The sequence below is a fragment of the Bubalus kerabau genome, chromosome 14, assembly GCF_029407905.1.
Source record: "Bubalus kerabau isolate K-KA32 ecotype Philippines breed swamp buffalo chromosome 14, PCC_UOA_SB_1v2, whole genome shotgun sequence".
Classification (NCBI taxonomy): domain Eukaryota; kingdom Metazoa; phylum Chordata; class Mammalia; order Artiodactyla; family Bovidae; genus Bubalus; species Bubalus kerabau.
The window spans coordinates 21,865,513-21,891,116 of NC_073637.1; the positions used below are offsets into that span (position 1 = coordinate 21,865,513).

A 25,604-nucleotide genomic window follows, 5' to 3' on the forward strand; every position below is an offset into this window, starting at 1 on the left:
TATTCAGACAGGGTCTGTGCCCACTCCCCCTCGATTATGGCAGGCTTGTTTTTCACTTAAAAGACTCTGGGCACCGTGTCTCGATGAAGTTTTGTGAGGGTGCTCCTTCTGAGGAGGTGGACGTGAGAAGAGGACCGCGGAAGCTGACAGAACGGGGAGCAGAGTCTTCGTCAGGATGGTTTCCGCAGAGAAGGCTTGTCTTCACGGCCTCTCCTCCCAGCAGGTTGCTTATTAGACAGGTGTGTGTGTGTGCATGTGTGTGCACCTGCACAGGCGTGCGTGTGTGTGCTGTATGAGTGTGCACGTGTACAGGACACACACTGAGCGTTGGGGCCCCACCTCCAGGAAGTCTCCTCACCCGCCGTGGCTGATGCAGAGGGAAAGGAGCCTCAGGTCAGCTCTCTGGTGGACGCTTGCAGCCCTCAGCATCCGTGCTGGTGATAACGACGCAGCCAGCTCTTCAGCCTTTGAACTCTCCACATCCCTTTGTGTTTTCCTGGCCGCTCCTGGTGGGCGGGTGGGTGGGAGGAATTCGGGCAGGCTGGTGCCTGCTCCAGCCGCAGGTTTGAGCAATGGTTAGCCGCGTCGTCCAGCTTCTCGCTGTGTGTTTTTCCTGGTGGTGGCAGCGAGAAGTTGGACGAGTTTCTGGGTACATCTTGTTCTCCAGGCAAATGAATGATTTCCTTTCAGCTGGGTAGGTTTGCAGTGAGTTCCCGCCACGGGCTCCGAGTCCGCAGGGGAGCTGACGTCTGTGTGAGGCTGGCAGTTCACCCTTCTGCTCTGCCTGGTCCCCTGGGAGCTGGCCACCCCCCGGGAGGGGGGCTCTCTGCCCCACTTCCCTGCCCTCAAGACGTCTCAGGTCACCTTGGCTCCGATGTCCTTGGACACGAGGGGGATGCCCCTAGCAGGAGCTGCTGCCGCGTTTGACCTGTGTTAGGGCTGTGACCAGGCCTAGTGGGCCCGTGGCCAGAGATGCGGCTTTGTAACATTGGGCATTGCCTCTGCCAGGTGGGAGCTAAAGGCCGCGTTAGGGTAATTAGGCCTTTGCACCAGAGCACGCAGCATGCCGTGAGAACAAGCACAATGACTCAGTGCATGTTTCAAAGCTGCTTTCACCCCCAAAGCTGCCTTGCTGGGGAGGCTCTGTGTCTTTTGCGCTTGAGCCAGGCCTCTCTTGGCGCTGTCTGCGCTCTGATACATGCCGCCTGTGGATTCTGTTGATCCTGAGAAGCTGGGGTGACTTCGGGCTGGTGCTGGGACCCTGTCCATGGCACCGCCCGCTGAGCACCTTGCAGCTGAGGTCTGACCTCTCCCTGCCTCGGTTTGCTCACCATTAATCACCCTGTCTGCCCGTTCACTTCCGGGATGGCTGTAAGATTTCATGAAGTCAGGGGTATAAAAGTGATTTGCAAAGTATAAAAGTGCCACTTAAATAATAAAAACCCCGCAGGCACAGGGTCAGGGCATGGACACCAGGGAGCCAGCCTGCCAACTGTGACTCAGCGTGTAGCTCCTCGCTGAACACTTCGGGGAACGGGCTCTGAGTCCTGGTGGCCGGGGGGCCTGTGTCAGGAGTGATGGGGCTGTGCTCTGGGGGCTTCGGCATCCTCAGACTAGCGGTCAGTGCTCTCTCATTGCCAGCATCCATGGGACACCTGGTTCCTGGAGGGCAGGTGCCTGTCGACGCTGAAACGCGAGGTTGCAGGGGCCTGTGGGGGTCTGTGGTGAGCTGCAGAGGTGTGCATGGTGTGGAAGGTCAAGTGCAGTGGGATGGGCTTGAGAGGCAGCCGCTCAGAAGGCTGTGTCTGGAGGGTAGAGCCGTCAAATGGAAGGTTCTGGAGGAGGGGGTCCCGCAGTGGCCAGGCTGTGGTGTGGCTGCTCCTGGAGGGCGTGAGAGGCTGACAGAGATGGACATCTGTCATTCACAGGGCAGGAGATCTGAATTCTGGGATCTGTGGGGAATCACCAGAGTCCCCCTTGGAGTCGGCGAGTCTGGTCTGAGAACAGTTGTCATGCATCCATCACCTGACTGGGGATAGTCACCTTCCAGACAGGGGCACTGCAGTGAATTATGGGCCCCGGGCCCAGGGGAATCGGCTGAGGAGGGGGCAGGGCAGGGGTCGGGGCTGAACTCTCAGCAGAGACCGGGGAGGTCTGCAGGTGGTGGACCATCGGAAAGGGAGGGGGAGGAGGTGTGAGGCCATGCAGACAGCAGGGATATCATCTCCAGGGCCCCTCGTCCTGGTAACGTTGAGCCAGGCAGCCAGCAGCCTCTTGGAAGCATCACGTTGCCAGAACACTTTCTAACAGGCCCAGATGGTGCCCGTTTCTGAGCCTGTAACACATAGCTGTGGGGAAAGAGACTTCTCAGGATCGTGACTTCCCCAGGTAGCTTTTTACCTTGTTGACCTGCACATTCTCAGCCTATAAAAGTAAGATCTTGGTGGCTAGCCATGTGCTGAATACACGTGAGTTTTGAAACCCTCAGTCTTATAATTTCACTCTGGACTGGGTAGAATCCTGCAATGTCCACCTGCAGGGACTCAACTCAGGAGTCAGAAAATATCTGATGTTTAGGTTTCACAAGGATGTCAGTTTCTTAGACTGTCTTGGCTTGATCTAGCCTCATCAGCAGGACACTGTATTGAACTCCAACCATACTTACTCCATGCTTCAAAAGGAGTCTGTTTACATTTGCTCCCTTTTTGAAGACATATTTGATGTGATAAATTTACTCTGTGAACATCAAGTAAAGATGCTGAATCAGCCGTGGGCAGAGATGCACTCATGTCAGTGACTTTCCAGATACCCAAGTAGCCCTGGTTCACTGTTCTTTGTCTTAGAGGGACATTTATATTGGTGACCAACATAAAAGGCCAACACTGATGCCCCTGAAATGATGGGTGGGTGGACTGCTGGCCAGGCTCCTGGTCTCCTGGTGAGTTGCAGGCAGTCAGGGCCTTGGGGAGCTGATCCTCCCACTTTGTTGGGCACGTGCTGTGGCCTGACAACTTTCTCAGGAGTCATCATTGCCCTGGGTGCACAGACTAAAACAGAAAGGGGTTTTCCCACGACCCAGCCTTGGGATTCAGTCATCAACTCACCTAGCAAACATTTATTAAGTGCCAAGTATATGCAAAGGCAGGAGAACAAGAGTGAGTAAAAGTGGCCAGACCTATGTGTTTATGAACCTACGTTTGTGTAGAATGAAAAAAACCATAAGACAAATAAATAGAAACTGAGAACAAAGCAGAGGCTGGCAGCAGGGTGATGGAGGCTGTGCTAAGTCCCCTTCCCTTGGGGTGAGGAGCGTTAGTCTTAGTGTGGCTGCAGTGATGGGATGGCTAATGAAATGCTGTCCTCCAGGACTCCAACCCTTAGCTTAGCACCACGTCTCCTATCTCACAATGCAACTGATAGAAACAGTGAAACCAGTCTGAGGATCCAGGTCTTTGGAGGAAGCAGAGGGAGAAGGTGTGTCAGGACCTGGGGACCCTGTCTGGTTTCTGAGGTCACATTAGGGAGGGGGAGCCCTCCCAGGGGGCGGAGCAGTCCTTCAGCAAAGAACTGGGAGTCCCCTCCCCATGGTGGGTGTGAACCTGCCAAGGAGACTCAGGCGGCAGCTGGAGACTCAGAGAGCCATGTGCCCAGGGACGGCCAAGGGTGGACAGACAGGGTGCCGGTGTGGGGGCAGAGGAGCAGCACTGAGTGTCCGGCGAGGCCTCTACAGAGATGGTTCCCTGGGAACCCCCTTGACCCACACCCGCTCCCAGAGGTGCCCATGGGCGTCACCCTAGCTGTCCAACCCTGGGCCTCCTGGACCCCACCCCCACTGCACCCTGGGACCTGCAGACGGAGGGTGCTCAGAGACTGGGGCGCCGCTGGCTCTGCAGACTCGGGCGTGCCCTGACTGCACCTGCAGGGCTCCTGTCCCGGGGCCGCGGGTGCTGGCCGAGCTGCACCTGCCGTGGGCGCGCCCTCCTCGGGCCGCATACCTGGCGCTGGGCTGCAGGCCCTGGCCTGCTCACATCCTGCTGTACCAGCGGAGGCGAGAATGCACGGCCAGGATTTCCTACCTGATGGGACGAGGCGGGCTCCCCACCTCCCCTTCCTGCATGGCCCAGGTGACCTCACCCTCGTTCCTCTGCTGCCGTCGGCTCCTCTGCTTATCAGGGTTTCTCAGGAGCAAACTCACCATGACACCCGTGGGTTGTAACTGTGCAGACCCGAGGGGTGACCTTGGAGGAGGGGACAACGGTCATCAGGAAAACTGGGCTTTGGTGAGGCTGGAAGGCTCCTTGGAGGAGGTCGCTAGTCATGTGTTCCTATCAGAGCCAATGTCAAGCTTTCTGTAAAATCAAGTGCTGTTTGCTCCTGGACTTTGAACACTGTAGTAATGTTTCAAGCTCTGAGAGGCAGCTGCAGGAACAGGCTTGTTCAGAGTGACCGGGAGAGGGTGCTGAGAAACCCACATCGGGCTGTGCCCCCACCCCTTCACACCGTTCTGGGCTGCAGATCCTTCCAGGTAGAAGGGATTACAGGACCTCCTGGGGTGACCCTGTGTTTCCTGAGCCAGGCTGGCTCTTCCATGCTCTCTGCCTGTAGCCCCAGGTGCTCTGAGGCTTGGCCGCCTCCATCCCAGGGAAGCAAGCCACAGCTGTGGGGTGCTCCCAGGCCCCAAGGCTGTGTGCCCCTTGCCGTCACCCTCTCTTGAGAGGGGGACACCTGTGCCAACAAAGAACAGCAGGGGAGGGCAGTGCAGGGGGAGCTGACGGCAAGGGCGCCTGAGGCAGAGGGAGGCAGCCCGTGTGTATGTGTGTGAGGGCGTGTGACAGTGTGTGTGTGTGAGAGTGTATATGTGTGAGAGTGAGTATATGTGTGTGAGGCTAAGAGAGTGTGAGTGTATGTGTGCGAGAGTATGTGTGACAGTGTGAGGGTGAGAATGTGAGTTATGTGTGAGAGTGTGAGTGTGTATGAGAGTGTATGTGTTGTGTGAGAGTTGTGTGAGTGTGTACGTGAGAGAGTGTGTGTTTGAGTTGTGTATGTGAGTGTGAGTTGTGTGAGTGTGAGAGTATGTGTGACTGTGTGAGAGTGTCTGTGTGAGTGTGTATTATGTGTGAGTGTGTGTGAGCACAGATGCATCTACACACAGACACAACCACAGCCCACAGTGGCATCAGAGACAGCGTTCTGCCCACACAGCAGTGACAGCGTCAGAGGGCAGCAGCAGGTGCAGGATGTTGTCCCTGGGCCTCACCTGTCACCTGTGAGCTCCTGGGACTTGGTGGTGCTGAGGAGGGGGCCTGGGCAAGAGAGCGTGCCCCCTGTGTCTTGATTCACCATAGTACCCCCATGTGATCATAGCATCCCTGTGTCACTGTGCCCCATGTCACCATAGTGTCCCCGTGTCACCAGTATCCCCGTGTCACTACAAGCTGTGCTGTTTTCCCTTGAGTCCAAGGACACGACACTCCAGCGCCTTCCGTGACCCCCCTAGACACTCTGTCCCTGGAGGCCCTGTGAGGGAGTCTGCCTGCTGAGGGCGCCAGGGAGCCCTGCCTCACTGCCATCCGAGCACCTTCGGTCTGGGTCTTTGACACGTGGCCAGAGCACCAGGTCTTCACTGGAGGCCGTCTGGACGACTGAGTCTGGGGCTGAACCGGGTGCCCTCCAGGTGCCCCCTTCCCCATCTGTCCCTTCCTGTGTCTCCACACGCTGCGGGTGGGCATCTGGGTCGCCCACACAGGGCACGCGGTGTGAGGCCCAAAGGACCCTGGGCGCTTGGCTGAGCCCACCTTCCTGCGGGTGCCTGGCGGCGGGGCGTGCAGAGGGGCCGGACCAGAAGCAAGCCTGCTGACCCTGGGGAGGCAGGGTGGGGCTGGGCGGGGGGCAGCTCAGAGGCGGGGCTGAGCGGCACCCGCCCCCTCCCCCGCCCCCAGACCGGGCGGCACCGCCTGAGGTTCCGCGAGCTGCAGGAGCCCAGTCTCGGATCACAACCTCGGGGGCCTGAGTCCCAGAATATCCTGACTCTGACTTTCTGTGACTGCTCGCCCCGGCAGCACCTGAGGGACGTGACCGCCGGCCTTCCTCCCCCGCAGCAGCAGGTCCAGGCAGGGCACACGGTCGGAGCGGCTGCCCCGGGGCAAGGGGGGCTGTGAGTGCCAAGAATGCAGGGGTGGGGCCACTCTGAGTGTCCGGCGAAGCCTCTGCAGAGAGGATTCCCCAGGAACCCCCTCTGCCCACACCCCCTCCCGGAGCTGCCCGTGGGCGTCACCCGAGCCTCCAGGTCCATGACCCTCCCCTGCACCCCCCGGGCCCCGCCCCACTGCACCTCGGGACCTGCAGGCGGAGGGCGCCGCGTGGCTCTGCAGACTCGGGCGTGCCCCGACCGTACCTGCAGGGCTCCTGTCCCGGGGCCGCGGGCGCTGGCCGAGCTGCACCTGCCGTGGGCGCGCCCTCCTCGGGCCGCATACCTGGCGCTGTGCTGCAGGCCCCAGCCTGCTCACATCCTGCTGTGCCCGCGGAGGCCAGACTGCACGGCCAGGATTTCCTACCTGACGCGGGCAGGAGCGAATGCCGCTCTTAACTCTCCATCTTACCTGTTATCTTAAAAAAAAAATTCATGATTTAAAAACCATGCCGCCAATCAGAACATCTCTTTCTTGCTACCCCGTCATCCCATCGCCCTCCCCCTTCCTCCAGGTCCTCCCCTCCCCCTACCGTGTACTCCTGCAGGTGGGCACGGCCTGCAGTTCCAGTCCCCTGGCCTGTGCTCTGCAGACTCTGCACACCGGGGCCTCTGTGCACAGACCCAGACAGGATGGTGCCCTTGGCAAGAAGGAGGTGTCCACCCTTCCTGGCCGTCAACTGACCCTGGTTTCCTGAGGTCGCTGTGCTCTTCTGCATTTACACGCCTCAAAATCAGCAGAAGGTAATTATTTAGAAATTCAAAGAGGCAAGAAGCTTGTTCTCCGCTTAGTCAAATGCACAGTGTCACATTCAGGAACATGGCAGGCACACCCAAGGGTGGACTGGGCTTGCTGGAGCTCACATAAACTGGATGCAGCCCGTTTGCTCAGTAGCCGTCAGACGCCTGTGCTTCCACACAAAGCCTGTACCTACTGATGTCTATTTCAGCACCAGGGGCCAGTGCCACAAGCACTGGAGCCTCGAGCGGGGTTGACAGGAAGACAGACGGCAGCGGGACAGCACCAATGGCTCCGGGATCAGCAGGGTTGTGACAAGTGAGAGATAATGGTCGTCTGAATTACATTGCCCATTATGGTCCATTTTGGTTCACTGAGTACTAAAATGTTGATGTTCACTCTTGCCATCTCCTGTTTGGCCATGTCCTTGATTCATAGACCTGACGTTCCAGGTTCCTATGCAATATTGTTCTTTACAGCATTGGACTGTACTTTCACCACCAGACACATCCACAACTGGGCATTGTACCCGCTTCGGCTCAGCCTCTTCATTCCTTTTGGAGCTTTTTCTCCACTCTTTTCCAGTAGCATATTGGACACCTACAACCTGGGGGGCTCATCTTTCACTGTCATATCTTTTTGCCTTTTCATATTGTTCATGGGGTTTCAGGGGACTCGAGTGTGTCTCATAAACAGAATAAAATACTGTGTGTTTCTGTGAGTCTGTGGGGAGGATGCATTAGTGGGTTAACAGGGAGGAACTTCACAAAAACAGACCCCAAGAGTGTCACATTTGTGAAAATCCTAGTGACACTTTCTTTGGAGCTTTATCCTGCTTTCATGAGCTCCGTTTCTCTAAATACACTAGATGACTAAAGGAGTTCTAGGGAACCCCTCACAAGACTTCGGCTCCGCCACTCAGATGACACTCCACACTTGTCAAGGGGAGGACCCAGAGCCAGATCTTCAAGTCGAGTCCACTGTGTCCTTATTTTTTCATCAGCTACGAGATCCTGGTGAGGACCCTGCCTGCCTAGACCCTCACATCTATGGTGTAGCCTTATTTATCTCGGATTTTTGTCACACTTCACAGTTTACAAAATGGCATCATAAACTTATTCTCACTCATTCTCAAAGTCCCTAAGAGAGGAGGCAGAGAGTGGAGGTGTTTTCACATTTTATATGAAACACACTTTGTAGAGTGTTTATAGCCTATGGGGCTTCCTTGGGGGCTCTTTGGTAAAGAATCTGCCTGCCAATGCAGGAGACGTGGGTTTGGTTCCCTGGGTCAGGAAGATCCCCGGGAGAAGGGAATGGATATCCACTCCAGTGTTCTTGCCTGGAGAATTACATGGAAAGAGGAGTCTGGTGGGCTAAAGCCCCTGGGGTTCCAAAGATTCAGACAAGACTTAGCAATTCAATAACAATGTTATAGACTGAGAATACGTGACTGTCCCACTGTGGCCACAACTTCTCCGCGCAGCCCTAATGGATGGTGCGTATTCTAGTCCCCACCAGCTCACAAATCACCTTTCACTTATGTCGGACTTTCAAGTCCATGTGGCCTGTGTCAGGCAGTCAGAGCTGGACCGAGGTGGGAGGGCCTGGTGCAAATCCATGCCCCCGCCCCATGCTGGGGTCCTTGGGCTGGGTCCCTCCCTGCCTCTGAAAGGGCCACACGGTCACTTCTGTGTGTGCTGCGGGATCATGTGGCCTCTGCTTCTCCTTCTCCACACGGAAGTCTGTGTCTGGCACCGCTCTATCCTCTGTGTGAGGGTCCAGCTCACCCTCTCCGGGAAGGACTTCCAACATGCCCCCATGACTGCCCCTCACGGCCTCCTTGTGGCAGGGCAGGGCCCAGCCGTGTCCTGAGCTCCGGGCTAATCGCTCCCACCAGGAGGCAGTGGCTCCACTCAAAACACCACTGCAGGGAAGACGTGCCCACTCCCGGCCTGCCTGGGGCCCTGCTCCAAACCTGGCTTTCTGTCCCGGCTCTGAGACCCCGAGCATTGTCCACGTCGAGACCTGGGGTGGGGACAGGAGACAGTGTGCACAGGCCAAGGGCAGGACAGCTGGGACCTCACCTGGTTTCTGCAGACACCTCCATGTGGACTGTCTCTCCCGTGGAGATGCCAGGGCCGGTGGGTCCATCCCAGGGCCAGATGGGCAGGCAGGGCAGCAGGAGGTATAGGCAGACAAGAAGATGTGGGTCTTGGGGAGGAGTGTTTTCCTGGCAGATATGGTGGGAGGCTTGGGCCACAGGAAGCTACCCTTAGGATGATGGGACCTGGAGCGGTGTATCCCCATGGGGCTGGGATGGGGAGAGAGTCTCCTGGGCTGGCCCCACCATGGCTGCCCTTTTCTCTGCCAGAAATCTGGCGTCTAGGGGCCGATTCTGGTTCCGGGGTGTGTTCAAGGTTGGCTCCTCCTTCACTGGTGACCAGACTGGAGCCACTTCAGGAGGTCGTGTGCTCCAACCAGAGGGAGGGGTGGTCCCCCAGGAGGGGGACACTCGTGACTTCTGCACTTTCTGGGCATCACCAGGCAGTTGCACAGTTAGTATATCATGACCAACACATGATCTGGGGTGCATGTCTGTTCCTTTCCCCGGTAGCTGCATGTGAACCCCAACGACTGGGAGGTCAGGGATGCTGAGAAGCGCTGCTCAGAAGACCCTTCTCTAGAAGGGCTATTGGTACAGTTTCTGAGCCTGTGTGATGGGAATTCCCTTGAACCATCTCCACGACAGGACTCTTGCTGGGGGAGGGGAGGAGAGACTCCAGCAGAGGGGGACAGCAGGGGCGTCGCAGGGGTGCCGCAGGGTGCAGAGCCTTCGTCTACACCGCGGACCGGGCAGGGGACTGATTTAGGCTGGGTTACCCACCTCCCCCGCCCCTGCCAGCTTAGCCCGAGGTGGGACTCATGAATGTTTTGGATGATTTTATGATGCAGGCAATTGCAGGCTTGGCTTCTCACAAGTGCAATCTTGTTCCCAAAGATATTTGCAGGTTAAGAATGCAGGACTACCAGTTTTCAGTGGTAGCTTTTAAATCCTGTGGCTGAAAAAAAAAAAGTTACTTGTTTCCCAAACAGAGTCTCTCTGTGCTGCTCAGGGGCTGTGCAGCCCTCCCAGAGGGGCCTCCCAGGGCGTGGAGGGGGGAGCGTGTTGAGGAGCCAGTGGGAGGGAGGCTCCGGGTTACAACTGTTCCCCGCAGCCCCAACCCGGCCACCCCGGGGCAGACGCAGTGTTGAGCCCCGCTGAGCCTGGAAGGAGGAGGCGGAGAGGCACCGGGACCCACTTGGAGCAGGAGGAGAGGCTGGTCCTCAGGGGGACTCGTGTGCTCGGAGGACCTGCTGTGAAGCTGAGTGAACCCTCGGGGGTAAAGTCATTCACGAGCTGCCACAGAGAATCTAGACATCTACAGAAAGTCACCGGAGGGAAGAACAGGGCAGAGGTGTGGGACCCAGCGTGTCCTGGGCTGTGGGGAGCTCCAGCCGCTTCCCTTGGGTGCCCCACCCTCAAGTCCCACCACAAGTGTTTTAAAGGCTTTTTTAGTTTTAAATGAAGTCAAGTAGTAAAACAGGGTTATTCACATGGAGGTTGACCTACAGGGAAAGGTTCAGGGACAGATGTATAAAATCAGGGCTTTGCATGATCCATTAAAATCACAGTCGATTATGGCCCACATGCTGGCAAAGAAGTAAATAGTGTGGTGCAGGGCAGGGTTGGTCCTCATGCGCCTGCCCTGCCGGCCTTCCCAGGACCGTGTAATCACACGTGCTGGAAATCTCCAGAGATGCAGGCCTGGAAGCCAGCACTCCCACTCACAAAGTCACCCCAGGTAAGGAAGTGATGAAGCTTGTGAGGAGATTTATCTCCGAGGACAGTTCATCTGGAGAATTATTTGTAACAGCAAACGTGGAGACATTCAAATTGTGAAGGGCAGGGAAAGAGCCTCCCAGGATGGCTCTGGACGAGGATTTCCTGACCTGAGGGAATGTTCCTGACACAGTGGTTCATTAAAAAGCAGCTTAGAAGAGGAGGCTCAGTGGTATCCCCTAAAAATATGGGCGACTGTGCAAAAACATAGGTGTCCTCACAGAGGCCTTAAGGAAGCCTAGAGAGTCTATACCAGAATATTAATGTTTTAGTTTCATCTTAAAATTTCTTAAACTTCTGAAATATTTTTCAGTGATTATTATTTGTAATTGGAAAAATACAATAAAAATTACAAGTATATTGTGTTGCATTTTTTATATGCCAACTCAAGACAGAAAAATTGTATCAAAGTCCATCTGTATGAGAATCCAAAACTTTAAGAAAACACTTGGACAGTAAAATGTCTTCTATTTCATGAAACTGGATATTCCACTTATTTATAGCACTTCATTTTTAACACTAGGTATTCTTTTGCTAGAATGCAATAAAGCATATGCAGTAACAAGAGGAATTTGATAGGCTGTGTGGCCTTTACATGTTTGCACGTGGACCAGGGGTTCCCACTTGATGTCCCGCGGCTGCCCTGGAGTTCGCAGGAGGCAGACGTGGCTCGTCTTTCTTGAGCAGAATGAGGCCCGTCTTTCTCGAGCTGTGTCCGATGCCCTCAGCACCCACTGGAAACGGGGGCAAGGGAAGGCAAGGCCAGCTTTGGGGATACCCGGCCAGTGGGCACATGTGACGTGGCCCCGGACGAGGGGCTGCACAAGGGATGTCTCAGATGGGGTGATGTGGACTAACAGTGGGGTCCAGGGGGAGATCCCAGGGGCAGAACAGAGTGGGGGCTTTGCATCTGACCAGAAGGGGGCCGTCCGGGCTGACTCACACCCAGACCTCATCCCAGACCCAGGGAGGAGCATGCCCCGCCCCTGCCCACCCACAGATGGGTCAGCCTCGTGGTGCTGTCTGTCCCTGGTGTTTGCTTGGGGCCCCTCCGGGCAGCAGGCTGAGCCCTCAGGCACTTCAGACAGTGACAGAGAGCATATGAAAACAGACCCTGTGTCTCTGACTGTCACCCAGGGCACAGCAGGAAGGTGTCTCAACACTGAACACTGGAATCATCATTCTTTGGAAGCCATCTTGGTTACTGATTGCTCCAAAGGGAATTCAGTAGTTTTAGTGATATTCAGATGGGTGCCCACCATCTTTCCGTCATGAAAAAAACAACTCACGATTACATTCTCTCTATTTGTTTCATTCATGGAGATATTTTATGATAGTTTGTGTCAACAGATGCTCTAGGTGATTAACTCCTCTCTGCAGTGATAACCCATTGGGCCAAACCCAACCACAGCTAATAAGGAAATCTGTGTCTGTGTCTTACTTGATCTTATACCAAAGGTGACGATGTACATTAGTCAACCCTGACCCTTTCCCCCTCAAACACACAATTCACCAAATTCGCCCGCACTGTCCAGGCTAAGCAGGAAGAACACGCAGTATGCGTGAGCCTCCCTTTTTACTCACTTGAGATGACATTTAGGAATTCACACCTCATTAAATTCATTTGGATCTTTGAATACTTGGGCTTCAAATTCACTCTGGCTCTGTAAAATGAAGGTGCTCAAATTAGTACAGACTAACAAAAAGCGTTCTGTGTGTCTGCCTGACGTCCGAAGAGCCTGGCAGCGATGAGGAGCGTGAGGTGGGGGCCTGGGATGGGCTGTGTGCTCATTCTCAGGTGCTGACTCTGCTCCAGCCCAGCGCTGGTTCAGGGACCACCAGGAGGGCGAGACCTGGCTCCCAGGGGCCCCTGCCCACAGGCTTAGGGCCAGAACAAGGGGCTGCTTCACAGGCCAGAACCAGGGGCTCAGCTCACCGCAGCGGGGCTGCAGGAGGGCGGGCACCCTGGGGATCCCAGTAGGCTCATCATGGCACAGCCAGGCTGTGGTGGCAGCAGAGATGCTGGAGGGAGACCTGGGGGTGGGGAAGGGACAAGGTCGAATAAGACACGAGCCCAGCTGGAGATACAGATGAGACACTGGGGTGGGAGTATGGCAATATTCATGTATCACATCACTCCACCTGCCTAACACCTTTCAACAGATCCTCATGACCTTCAAGACAAAGGCCAAGCTCCGAGCTCCATGCACTGGGCCCTTCCGTGTCCTCCAGGCTCATCATCAGCCTCACGACTCCAGATGCTCTTTTAATACTGTCCCCCTTTCCCTCTCACACAGGACACTCCCTCTGTGTGGGCCCTGCTGTCCCCGTGCATCTGGTTGACCACTGGGTCCACAGGACCCACGAGCCTGCCTTGTCCCTCCAGCTGCCCATCCAACTCCCTGCAGCAGTTTCCACGTCCCCTCTTGACCACACATGCCCCTCTGAGCCCCAGCACCTGGGTCCCGGGGACTCTGTAACCCATGATCAGTGAACCCCGGCAAGTGGCCTACACTCTCTAAGCCTAGGTTTCCTCATCCATAAAATAAGGACAGTGATATTGCCAACTTCACAGGGTTGTCAGAGGACAAGTGAGGCCACACGGGGCTGCCAGCACTGCTCATGGTACTGATTAGCATTACTGCAATGCTGCTATAATAATTATTATTATCATGTAATCATTTTCATGTTGGTTTTTTTCCCTGCTCTGGAGTGCAGCCCTAGAGTTTTTCATCTGGGTTTCTGGCCCACATTACGCTTCAATAACAGTTTCTTACAGGAACAAACAAGTTAGTGAAAGAAAAAGTCACAGCGGACTACACGAATTCAAAGACATGGACCAGCCCTATTTCTCGTCTGCCTTTCTCTTTTAGAAGCTGTCCTCTGCGGGTGAATGTGACTCATCTGATCACTTGCCAAACCAGGGAGTCCTGGGCTGCTGCTCCTATAGGATGTTTTGGTCTCTGTTCTGTGAACACACGCTGTTACCTTTGGGTCAGGGAGACATGGCCCAAATGCTTCCAGTAGAAGGTTCTCCTCCCTCACGGCCTGTTCATAGTCCGCGAAAGACAGCTTCCCATCGTGATCATGGTCCTGGGGGCAACCGCCACACGGCAGTTAACATGAAAACACTGATCACAGACACACACTATCTTCTCGTGGTCCATGGTTCAAAGATAGATGTTAGAAAAGTAAAAGACTAAGTGCTGAAATGGAAAAGATCCTTTAATACTACGGTGAAAGAGAACAAGCTGGCGCTTTCTTTCACCAGGCATGAGACTGATTCTTGTTTAGTTGCTAAGTCGCGTCAGACTCTTTGTGACCCCATGGACTATAACTCATCAGGCTCCTCTGTCCATGGGATTTCCCAGGCAAGGATACTGGAGTGGGTTGCCATTTCCTTCTCCAGGGGATCTTCTTGATTCAGGGATTGAACCTGGATCTCCTGCATTGGCAGGCAGATTCTTTACCACTGAGCCATCAGAGAAGCCCAGGAAAAGAGTTTCTGTAATTTGAATTCTTATTTCTAGCCCATCTCTGGCCTGTGAATTTCAGTGAACACTAAATCACTCAGTTGTGTTTGACTCTTTGCAGCCCTATGGACTATAGCCCTCCAGGCTACTCTGTCCATGGGATTCTGCAGGCAAGAATACTGGAATGGGTTGCCATTCTCTTCTCCAGTGGATCTTCCCCACCCAGGGACTGAACCCATGTCTCTTATGTGTCCTGCACTGGCAGGCAGGTTCTTTACCACTAGTGCCACCTGGGAAGTGAATTTCAGTAGAAAAGTCTGAATGATCCATCTCACCATTTTCTTCAGTGTGATCTCCACCAAGTCCTTGATGCCTTCATCAGGGTCTTCCTCAGACGGCTGCTTCAGGAGGCTGTTCTTCAGCATGTGGAACATCTCCTCCTTGGAGATGAAGCTGTCCCCGTTCAAGTCAAACACTTCAAAGCAATCTTAAAAAAACAACCAATACAAAAGTGCTGCCATTAGCAAGGTAGAGTTTGCTCTGATGGTTTTCAAGGCCCAGGGCTCTAGGGTGATGCTCTTATCAAGGCCCAGGACTCAAAGCAATCAATTCCCATAATAGATGCTCAACGTCCACTTACTGAATATACTCAACAGTCCTAGAAAGGCTTCTTACACTTACCTACAAAAAGCAGGCCAAGGAACAACAAGTTGGCAATTTCATCTTGGAAACCTTGGAAAACTGATTGAAATGTGCCTCTTAAACAGAGTTCACTGGGGGTGAATTAGGAATTAACTAAGAATCAGAAACTTGAATCAATGTTTTTGACTTTTACGATTATAATTCAAGTAACAAAATATGTAAAATGCTCACTACTTTCATACCTAAAGGCATGCGTGTATGGTTATCATGTGTGCTACATGCCTGTGTGGTCTTGCTTGGCATGATTCCTCCTTAGAGTGTCCTGATTTGTCTGTTTATTACCTTTTTCCACTCTTATTATTGACTTGAATTTGCTCCCTACATGAGGTCAATGGGAGTTCAAATCAAGCAAACAACAGACAAACCCACCACACTAATTCACATTCTTTGCACCTGCTTATCATAAAGTACAAACCAGTAGGATGACGTGAAATCTTACATTTCATTTTTTCTTCCAAAGTTCCTCGAAGAAACACTGATAATCCATAAACCCACTCTGCTACAGTTATGCAACCATTGTTGTCTTTATCAAACCCTCGGAAAACTAAAAAAAGAGAGAGACATACAACATGACGCTTGTGCTGAGCTTGTATTCTTGGTGAAGGCCTGTGCCACACGGCTCACTCTTAATGTTTAAGCAAAACTTCAGGACCATGTGGCCCCATGTTCTCATTTGACAAAACAAGAAACTGAGACGTCATAGCACTGGAAAACTCTTTCACCTAAGCTTTTACATTCTCCCTTCATACTTTGTGAGAACAAGCACACTGAATATCTAAAGACATGAATCAACAATTAACATATAAACAAGTTGGTATATTAGATGTCGGTATGTTAACATGAAATATATAATTTTGTATTTTTGTTACTCAATGAAAGTAATGCTACTACGTGACAGGCTATATGTTAATTTTTACTGAAATACTCTCAATGGTATAAGGAAATTTAAATGACCTTTTAAAACTATATTTTTAATATTATTCTATTTACTAAGTAGAAATAGAAATGTTTGGGGTTTTCTGATATAAGGTAAAGGAAACCTAGTTATTCAGGCGACTTTGTCCTCTTCTTAAATACACAAAAAGAGTGGTCACTATATTCTTCCCTAAAAATATGAAAATTAAATTTTTATGTTCAAGTGGAATTGGGATCACAGAACATGAAGCGTCCCTCCCAGAGTTTGCCTGAACTCCAAACAGTTTTCCTCAGTTACGGCTGGATCTGGTCCGTCAGGATGCTGGCATCTGCTCACCCCTGTCCAGGATCATGTCATCCGTCATCCCAAACGTCATATGCAGGATGTTCCGAAAGGCGTTGCGGTCCAGCCCGATGATCACGCCCTGCCGCTCTGTCACTTCTCCCACCAGGTTATAGAAGAGGTTGATAAGGCATTTCACTTCAAATTTACTAACTGGGAAAGAATACAATTAAGACATAACAAAAGGCATTTTAAACTTTAAAGTCCAGCTTCAACTCTGCATGAATGAGTCTGCAAACAAACTACAGTGGAGCCGTCCACAGCCAGCTGTCGACAGGAGACGACCCTGCTTTGAGACTCATGAGCCCCACGTTAACAGAGGACCCCACTACCCCAGAGTCTTGCCACAGTAGAAACAACAGCTATCCCTCCCACAGACTGAGGCTGTCATATTTAGGGGAAAAAAAAAAAGATAATATCAGCCAGGTCACCTGAAAGGCAACTGTGGGGTCTGATTATAACCTGAACAAGGCAGCGGAGGTGAGCATCGTGATGTGAAGAATGGTAATTTTCCCCAGCATTTAAAAAAATAACTTTATATATTTGTTTATTTTTGGCTGTGCTGGACCTTCACTGCCACGTGCAGGCTTTCTCTAGTTGTGGCAAGCAGGGACTACTCTCTAGCGGCAGTGCATGGGCTTCTCATTGCGGCGGCTTCTCCTCTTGCAGAGAATAGGCTCTAGGGCACAAGGGCTTGGGTAGCTGTAGCTCCCGGCTCTAGAGCACAGGCTCAATTGTTGTGGCGCACAGGTTAAGTTGCTCCATGGCTGTGGGATCCTCCTGGACCAGGGATCAAACCTGTGTCCCCTGCATTGGCAGGCAGATTCTTAACCACTGGACCACCAGGGAAGCCCTCTGCAGCATTTTGATTACAGGCATTCATGAGATTTACAGTTTAGTGTTCCCCTGGAGATGGATACCAATCTCCCCCAAACTAGGCACCAACTTGCATCTCACATTAGCTTTTGTGGAGCCATGAGTCAGATTTTGGAAATCAGAATCACCTATTTTCCAATAAAGAAGGATTTAAGCATATTCTAGCACACAGGAAGTGTGGGTTGTGGGTGATGTGAAAATGAACAGGCAACCATGCAGCAGCACCTTGGAGGAAGAACACTTTTGTCTAAAGCATGTGCACACACGTGTCTGCTTTCAGTATATACGACTGTGGAGAGGGTGGCGCAGTAAACACAGATCAGATTGTGTCCTGATCACCATCTGAGGTGCCTAGCTGGAAGGATTAGTGTCTGGCATTAAGAACATGAAAAGCAGTTTAAATATGAACTACAGGTGGAAGGTGGGGACGATTCTATTTCAAAACAAGGCAAAATTGTGGTTGAGCATTTTTAAAAACAAAGAAGATGTGTCCATGTACAAGGAAACAGCGCAGAGAAGCGGGTAAATCCCATCTCGTCTTTCAGGCCAGGACAGGTTTGAGGCTGATTTCTGGTTTGGGGCACCACAATTTAAGAGGAACATTGAAAACTTCAGAAAATAAATGATTTAGTAAATAGATTGATAAATAGGAGACAATGATACAGTGGTTATACTTTTTAAAAGAGCTGTTAGTTGCCACAGAAAATGGTATGAATAGTATGTCACTTCCTCAAAAAACTTAAACATTGAAATACTACACAATCCAGTGATTTCACTGCTGGGTATTTTCCCCGAAGGATTGAAAGCATGGACTCTGATACCTGTGCACCAGTGTTCATAGCAGAAGTATTCACAAAAGGTGGACGTAACCCAGGTGTCCATGGAAGGATGAGTAGATGGGTGTCCATCCATACAATGGACTATGATTCAGCTTCAAAAAGGAGGGAAATGGTGAATCATGCTACCATATCATGACTCTTGAATACAACATGCTAGAGGGTCGGACACGACTGAGACTTCACTTTCACTTTTCACTTTCCTGCATTGGAGAAGGAAATGGCAACCCACTCCAGTGTTCTTGCCTGGAGAATCCCAGGGACGGGGGAGCCTGGTGGGCTGCCATCTGTGGGGTCGCACAGAGTCGGACACGAATGAAGTGACTTAGCAGTAGCAGAGTGAAATAAGCCAAGAAAGATGACAAATATTTTATGATTCTACTTATATGATGTACCCAGAGTAGTCAAATTCACAGAGACAAAAAAGTAGGTGGTGGGTGCCAGGGGCTAGGGGAGGAGGAAGGGATCAGAGGTTCAGTTTGGGAAGATGAGAAAGTTCTGGAGATGATGGAGGGCATGGCTGCCCAACATTGTGAATGTACTTAATGCCACTGAACTGTGCACTTCAAATAATTAAAGTGATACATTTTGTGTATTTGTGTAATACACAATTTGTGTAATACATTGTGTGTATTTAACCACAATAAAAACTCTAAAAATAAAAAGAGATGTTAATGGTTGGGAAAGGGAGACTTGCATGAAAGATGATGTGATCTGTTCATGTATATGAAATGCTAGCTGAGGGGGGTGTTGATTAGCCATTTTCCCATCTCAGCTGAATAAAAATGAAAGAATATTAGCTTATTACCCAAAGTATCAAAGCTGAGTAATTTTTCCACAGGAAAAATTCTCTTGCTGAAATGTTTCTTAAATTCAAGAATACAATACTAAATGAAATTAGGGACACCAGAGAAGGGGTTTTTCATCTTTTCGGATTGCTGTAAGTCTGCTCTGCACATCAGATCTGCCAGGTGGTGGATTAACTAGACCACCACTTAAGATACTTTCTTCTCTGATTCTGCAAAATCTACTCACTTCATCCTGCTGGGAACATCACCTGCAAACTAAATGGAAATCTGACTTTAGAAGAAAGGTCTTCTGTGTAAAAATTCAAAATTATTACAACGTCTATGATTAGTCACTGTTTCCACAGAATTTAATCATCAAGGTTCTTAAGACTTATTTTAAAAATTTTATGTGAAGGACAAAAATCAAAACTGTTGACTGGTTTTCTTGTCCCATTTTCACTTATCTTTTAATATATTCACAGAATGTCTGCAATACATTTGCAAACACACTGGAAAAGGAACTAAATCAAATTCAGAGTTTGTTGTGTATAGTAGTTATTGCATTGTTTATTCAATATGTTACTAGATGTTTTAAGAAAATCTGGTCTTTTCCAACAAATGAAAATATTTTAAGAAAAACAACAGGACAAAACTCTCAGATTATAGTAACCATAATAATAGATTATAGGACAACTTTTATTTTTGGAGTTTAAGATGCTTATACATACCATAACTTTTATTTGCAGCACTATCCTGACAGACTTTCCTACCTCTCATTGTATAAGATACTAACTCTGATTAGAAGGCACTAGATTCCATAATCTTTAGAACTACATCAAAACATGTTTGCTCTTCTTTCTTTGCACTATGGGAATAGTCTTGGGCTTATGGTTTCTTCTACTTTTTAAGAGACCAGTAGTTTTGTGATAAGCACATAACTTATAAGCTGGATCATCAAATATTTATACCATATCCATAGCTTCCTTGCCCAAGCACAGTTCTGTTTTTGAGTCTGAATATAATTATATAGTTACCTGTGAAACTCTAGGACCACTTTTCAGAATATGTGTGAGATGGGAGCAGGGAGGTTATTAACATTAACATCTTTAATAGGTGTTCATCTTGCCACCTGCCAAGTCTCCTTCACTTTGCAGGAAAGTGGGGCCCCAGAGATGGGAACAGATACTCTATCGTGTGATTCGCTTTTTTGAGCTCCTTGGTTTCCAGGCACATTTCCTTGCCCTGAGATACAGGTTTCTGTACCACTTTAACCCACCTTTCCTAAGGATGTTCAACCATTGATAACCACTTTCCCATAAGGTTTGCTTAGTAATTTCCAGAACTTGGACCTTGCCAGTTGATTTGCTCTAAGAACAGCTTTTTTGTGCTACTTCTCTTGATTCCAGTGGTTATTAGTGCTTGTTTTCCACCTAAATCTGAGGCTAGGGCAACATATGTCTTCAGGGTAATTAAACTGCATTTCTTATAAGGTAAGGGGAAGTTAAGAGAAAGTTTGAAAAGCAAGTACATGCATGCATGGGTGTAGAATTTGGTGCCTGGACACCTGGAAATGCTCCTTAAGATCCTGGGCTCTGTGGGTGTCCACCCAAAATAGCTGATGCTAGTGTTCCCTTCCAGACTTCTCTTTAGGGTCAGGCGTGGAGGGGCTCTGCAGACCGGACTCTAGCACCCGCAGGATAGGGCCTGGCCCGGGAGTCTCTGCCCGCCCAGCCCTTGATTCTTACTTACAATGCTTGCAATTTTTAGTTAAGGAGTCCGTCAGCTTCTGCAGCTTCTTGCGGTTCATGCTGGGAGCTCAGGAAACCGGGAAGCGGCCGGTGTCTGGCGGCGGCTGCCAGGACGGTTGCGAGCCCTGGGTCTTGGGCTGCAGGCAGGTCTCCCCTGTGTGTGTACGCGGTCCTAACACGCGGCGTGGCCGGGGCAACGGCTGGGCGGCCGCCGATTGGCTGCTGGGCAGGAGAGGGCGCGGTCCTAACAGGCGGCGTGGTCATGGCAACCCTCGGGCGGCCGCTGATTGGTTGCTGGGTCTGCTCTCTCTCACTGGGCAGCAGGCCAGGCGCCCTCCGACCGCTTTCCGTCTGTGACATCGGCGAGTGACCATCCAGGTGTGTCTGGCTCGGATTCACAACCCCTTTGCTGTGCTGCACCGTGAGTCAAGGTCTGAATTTTGTTGTGCGCGCCGTGCAGGGATGTCTTGGGTGGTGAGCGTGACGCCAGGTCCTCAGGGAGGTCTGGGAACCTGGGGCATGCAGGAATGAGCAGGTGTGGATCCGGAAGACAGCTGTGCAGGAAGGGAGGGTGAGGGGCTTGCTCTCAGGTTGCCAGTCCTTTTGCTCTGATGCCAGGAGGGAGTCTGCAGCAAGATATCTTCAAGGTTTTGATGCTGTTACTGAGAGCAAGAGGAACTTGTAATAAGTATTTATTTTTCCCTTCCCCGTTCATTCTTGAGGTGGGGGTGGAGGCTGTCAGTCGAATATGGGGAAAACCCCTAGCAATTTTTTAAGCTGTATAAAGAGTCAACCTTTTAAATAAAGACACACTGACAAAGGACAGTGGCTCTGGGGTACAGCCTGACCTTGCTTTTCTGGAATAATATCCCAGCAAAATGAATCTTTTACTTATTTGAAAGACAAGTTCTTTGACTGCAAACAAAGGCTAGTTCTTACATCTTTACTCTGAGAGAAGTTTTTGCTTTTAACACAGATGAGACACCCTGTTTGAATTAAGACAGTAACATGGGTTAGCTCAGCCAGGAGGAAAAAGTCCTACAATATTCTCCAACATGTCACTTGTTTCACTTCAGAAGCAGTAATTCTTTTTAATACAAATTATTTTATAGTGTGTGTACTATCATTGTAAAATGGAAAGCAGAAAAATTCTACTGACCATGAGTAACAATTCCAAATCAGGTCTCTGATTCTGTTTCCTTATTTCATTTGTTATGGAATGGAAGACTGGGATGCTGTTTGAATCCAGAGTCAAGGATTCCTGCTTGAGGAAAGCAGGCACTGTGTTATCCTGAAGCATATTCCTTGAGAACAGTAACTAAAATGAAATGATAGTGATTGTGAGTTGGCCAGTTAATGGCTAACTGGTATTCTTATGTGTAGTCTTGTCGGGCAGGTGTGACATTTCTAATAGGATTGTAGGGAACAAATGGGGATGGATGTATTCGGATACATTCACTGTGAGACCTTAGGAACTTGTCAGATATCAGAGCTATGGCAAATATTTAGTCCATAGAGATTGTTGGGGTGCTCATCATAGAGACAAGCAGCTGAAAGAGTGGTTGTCTGTGGTTAATAGGGGAAGCCGCTGGCCCCTCTCATGTCTACCAGGTGTGCTGAACAGATACCCGGCTGGCACATCTGGTGTGTCCACGCATCTCTGCAGACTTCATGTGCTGGAAGCTTCTTAAGCACCTTTGGGGAGCAGATCAGTTCTTCCTTCACAGGCTTCAGGCCTGGGTCCCGCCATGAATGTTCACTCAAAGTGGAAAAGCCACTGGAAGGCAGTATGACAGAAGCCTGATTAGGCGTCAGAGCTGTCCCACCAGCTGAAATCCCGAACCTGCCAAGAAACCGTGGTGAGGCATCCTACTCCCACCCTCGCTCCCAGGTCTTTCTTCTGTGCTTTTCCTTTAGCCAGAACTTTTCAAGTGCATCATAGCATCTCCCTAGTATCTCAGAGGGTGGGTTGTGGAACTGGCCTCACATCCATACGGTCTTGCAAACTTTTCTCAGGGAAAGCAGGTATTTATCAGGGGTGTGTTTTGTCCACATGTTGGCCAGCTTCAGAGCATTCTCTACATTCTTGTACCTTTTTGAACTTAATATTTTTATACCTTAGAACAAGCTGTGGGCCTGATGGAGTCTGCTGAGTGTGTTTTGAGACTGGTTGTAATTTCTGTTCTTAGGTTTAGTTGCTTGTGTGGAAGAGATGCAGGACTGTGTCCCAAGGGCTTTTTCTGAGTGAAGCAATTAAGCCTGAACAGTTACCTAATATCAAATCAATTAGTCATAGAATAATCAAAAACTGGGCTCACTCTGTGCTGTGTAAGAAATAGCCATAGAACTGTCCAGAGTTGGAGCGGCTTTGGGATGGGTACTTTTGTGGATACAAAGGTGTATTAAAGTGATTATGAGTGTTTCCTTTAATTTTGTGTGCAAAACATCCTCTTCTTAGACTCACAATTAATTGAAGTTTTGCCATGATGAAGACCTTGGATATCAAACTGATGACAGTATTTCACTTAATGTGGACCTTTTATAATGGAGGCGTTTGGAAACTGTGGGAGATGACATCACAGAATTGATTTCCAGGTATATTACAAATCTACTATGAAATTACTTTAATGAAAGGAAAATATAGAGGTTACTTATCTACATGATTTATATCCAGCTGCACCAGTTTTAGGTTGTAGGGAGAGTGCTGAGAAGTTCTGGGGGGACTGTAGCCAACCTTTCAGACAGGTGACCATCTCTTACTACTTTCTCTCCCCTCTTCTGCTCCCCACAGCCCCTCCGACAGCACGGAGCTGTCTCCCCACTCCAGGACTCCCGCCTGTCCTTCCTTTAGTCCCCTAGGACAGCTCTTCAGAGACGTGAGTAAATCGTTATCTGCCTGGAGACCATTCTGTCCCAGCGCTTCCCACAGTGAGTGATGGCTCTCTGATATGTCTCCCCGCTGGACTGTGAATCACATGATCCTGCTTTCCCCCCATATTTGTGTCTGTTTTATCTCTGAATCCCTGTGTCTGTCCGCTGTCACTCTTCTGCAGTTCGCAGCACAGCCCATGCTCCATGGTCCACACTTAGGGAGAGGCAGCTGGGAGTTCCTGAGCAGGTGGATCCTGGAGCCCTTCCTCTGCAGCGCCTATCCTGGAGAGCCCTGTGAATGCAAAGAAGGGACATTATAGGGCTGGGGAGTGAGGAAGACATTTTCCTGAAATACATACTCAACACTCACTGCTATTAACACATTTCTGGTAATTTTTTGGAACCTTAAGCAAGTGAGTGGTGGGGAAGCCAAATGCCTGAGGTTTACTGAGGGTGGCATCAGTTCAGTTCAGTTGCTCAGTCATGTCCAACTGTTTGTGACCCCATGGACTGGAGCACTCCAGGCTTCCCTGTCCATCATCAACTCCCGGAGCTTGCTCAAACTCATGTCCATCGAGTCAGTGATAGCATCCAACCATCTCATCCTCTGTCGTCCCCTTCTCCTGCTTTCAATCTTTCCCAGCATCAGGGTCTCTTCCAGTGAGTCAGTTCTTCACATCAGGTGACCAAAGTATTGGAGTTTCAGCTTCAGCATCAGTCCTTCCAATTACTCAGTTCAGTTCAGTCGCTCAGTCATGTCCGATTCTTTGCGACCCCATGAATCACAGCACGCCAGGCCTTCCTGTCCATCACCAACTCCTGGAGTTCACTCAGACTCATGTCTATCGAGTCGGTGAGGCCATCCAGCCATCTCATCCTCTGTCGTCCCCTTTTCCTCCTGCCCCCAATCCCGCCCAGCATCAGGGTCTTTTCCAATGAGTCAACTTTCTGCATGAGGTGGCCAAAGTATTGGAGTTTCAGCTTCAGTATCAGTCCTTCCAATGAACACCCAGGACTAGTCTCCTTTAAAATGGACTGGTTGGATCTCCTTGCAGTCCAAGGGACTCGCAAGAGTCTTCTCCAACACCACAGTTCAAAAGCATCAATTCTTTGGCGCTCAGCTTTCTTCATAGTCCAACTCTCATATCCATACATGACCACTGGAAAAACCATAGCCTTGGCTAGACGGACCTTTGTTGGCAAAGTAATATCTCTGCTTTTTAATATGCTATCTAGGTTGGTCATGACTTTCCTTCCAAGGAGTAAGCATCTTTTAATTTCATGGCTGCAATTACCATCTGCAGTGATTTTGGATAATATTCAGGACTAATTTCCTTTGGGATTGACTAGTTTGAGCTCCTTTCAGTCCAAGGGACTCTCAAGAGTCTTCTTCAACACCACAGTTCAAAAGCATCAATTCTTCAGCACTCAGCTTTCTTTACAGTTCAACTCTCACATCCACACTCGTGCCTTAAAATTGTGCCATACACATCCACCTTGTGCCACGAGGGTGGCATGCCTTAAAATCAGCTTGTTAGTTGCCCCCCACCCCACAAAATCCTGCTAAGATTGTGATTGCATCAGATCTATAGAGCAATTATGCAGAGTACATCATGAGAAACTCTGGGCTGGAAGAAGCACAAGCTGGAATCAAGATGGCTAGGAGAAATATCAATAACCTCAGATATGCAGATGACACCACCCTTATGGCAGAAAGTGAACAGGAACTAAAAAGCCTCTTGATGCAATTGAAAGAGGAGAGTGAAAAAGTTGGCTTAAAGCTCAACATTCAGAAAACGAAGATCATGGCATCTGTTCCCATCACTTCATGGGAAATAGATGTGGAAACAGTGTCAGACTTAATTTTTTTTGGCTCCAAAATCACTGCAGATGGTGATTGCAGCCATGAAATTAAAAGATGCTTACTCCTTGGAAGGAAAGTTATGACCAACCTGGATAGCATATTAAAAAGGAGAGACATTAGTTTGCCAACAAAGGTCCATCTAGTCAAGTCTGTGGTTTTTCCAGTGGTCATGTATGGATGTGAGAGTTGGACTGTGAAGAAGGCTGAGCGCCAAAGAATTGATGCTTTTGAACTGTGGTGTTGGAGAAGACTCTTGCGAGTCCCTTGGACTGCAAGGAGATCCAACCAGTCCATTCTGAAGGAGACCAGTCCTGGGTGTTCTTTGGAAGGAATGATGCTAAAGCTGAAACTCCAGTACTTTGGCCACCTCATGTGAAGAGTT

At 50.2% G+C, this 25,604-nt stretch overlaps 1 protein-coding gene across 2 annotated transcripts; it reads right to left on the reverse strand.

Annotated features, from left to right (window-relative positions):
* Positions 1-12,410: 12,410 nt before the first annotated feature.
* Positions 12,411-20,546, reverse strand: CLXN (calaxin). Of its 2 annotated transcripts, XM_055545953.1 has the most exons (6): positions 20,489-20,546; positions 16,234-16,392; positions 15,421-15,525; positions 14,615-14,766; positions 13,795-13,899; positions 12,411-12,470 (listed from the first exon to the last, which is right to left on the reverse strand). In XM_055545953.1, exons 1-6 carry the CDS (start codon positions 20,544-20,546, stop codon positions 12,411-12,413), a joined length of 639 nt encoding a protein of 212 aa, XP_055401928.1. The 2 variants fall into 2 exon arrangements, with proteins under 2 accessions (XP_055401928.1, XP_055401929.1); XM_055545954.1 differs by lacking the exon at positions 16,234-16,392.
* Positions 20,547-25,604: the final 5,058 nt, after the last annotated feature.

Coding starts and splice junctions, on each gene's coding strand:
- CLXN (XM_055545953.1), bottom strand. CDS start 20,546: ATGAACCGCAAGAAGCTGCAGAAGCTGACGGACTCCTTAACTAAAAAT. Junction 16,393..20,488: donor AACTAAAAATTGCAAGCATT/GTAAGTAAGAAT, acceptor ATTCTTTCCCAG/TTAGTAAATTTGAAGTGAAA. Junction 14,767..15,420: donor TTTGGAAGAAAAAATGAAAT/GTAAGATTTCAC, acceptor TGTTTTTTTAAG/ATTGCTTTGAAGTGTTTGAC.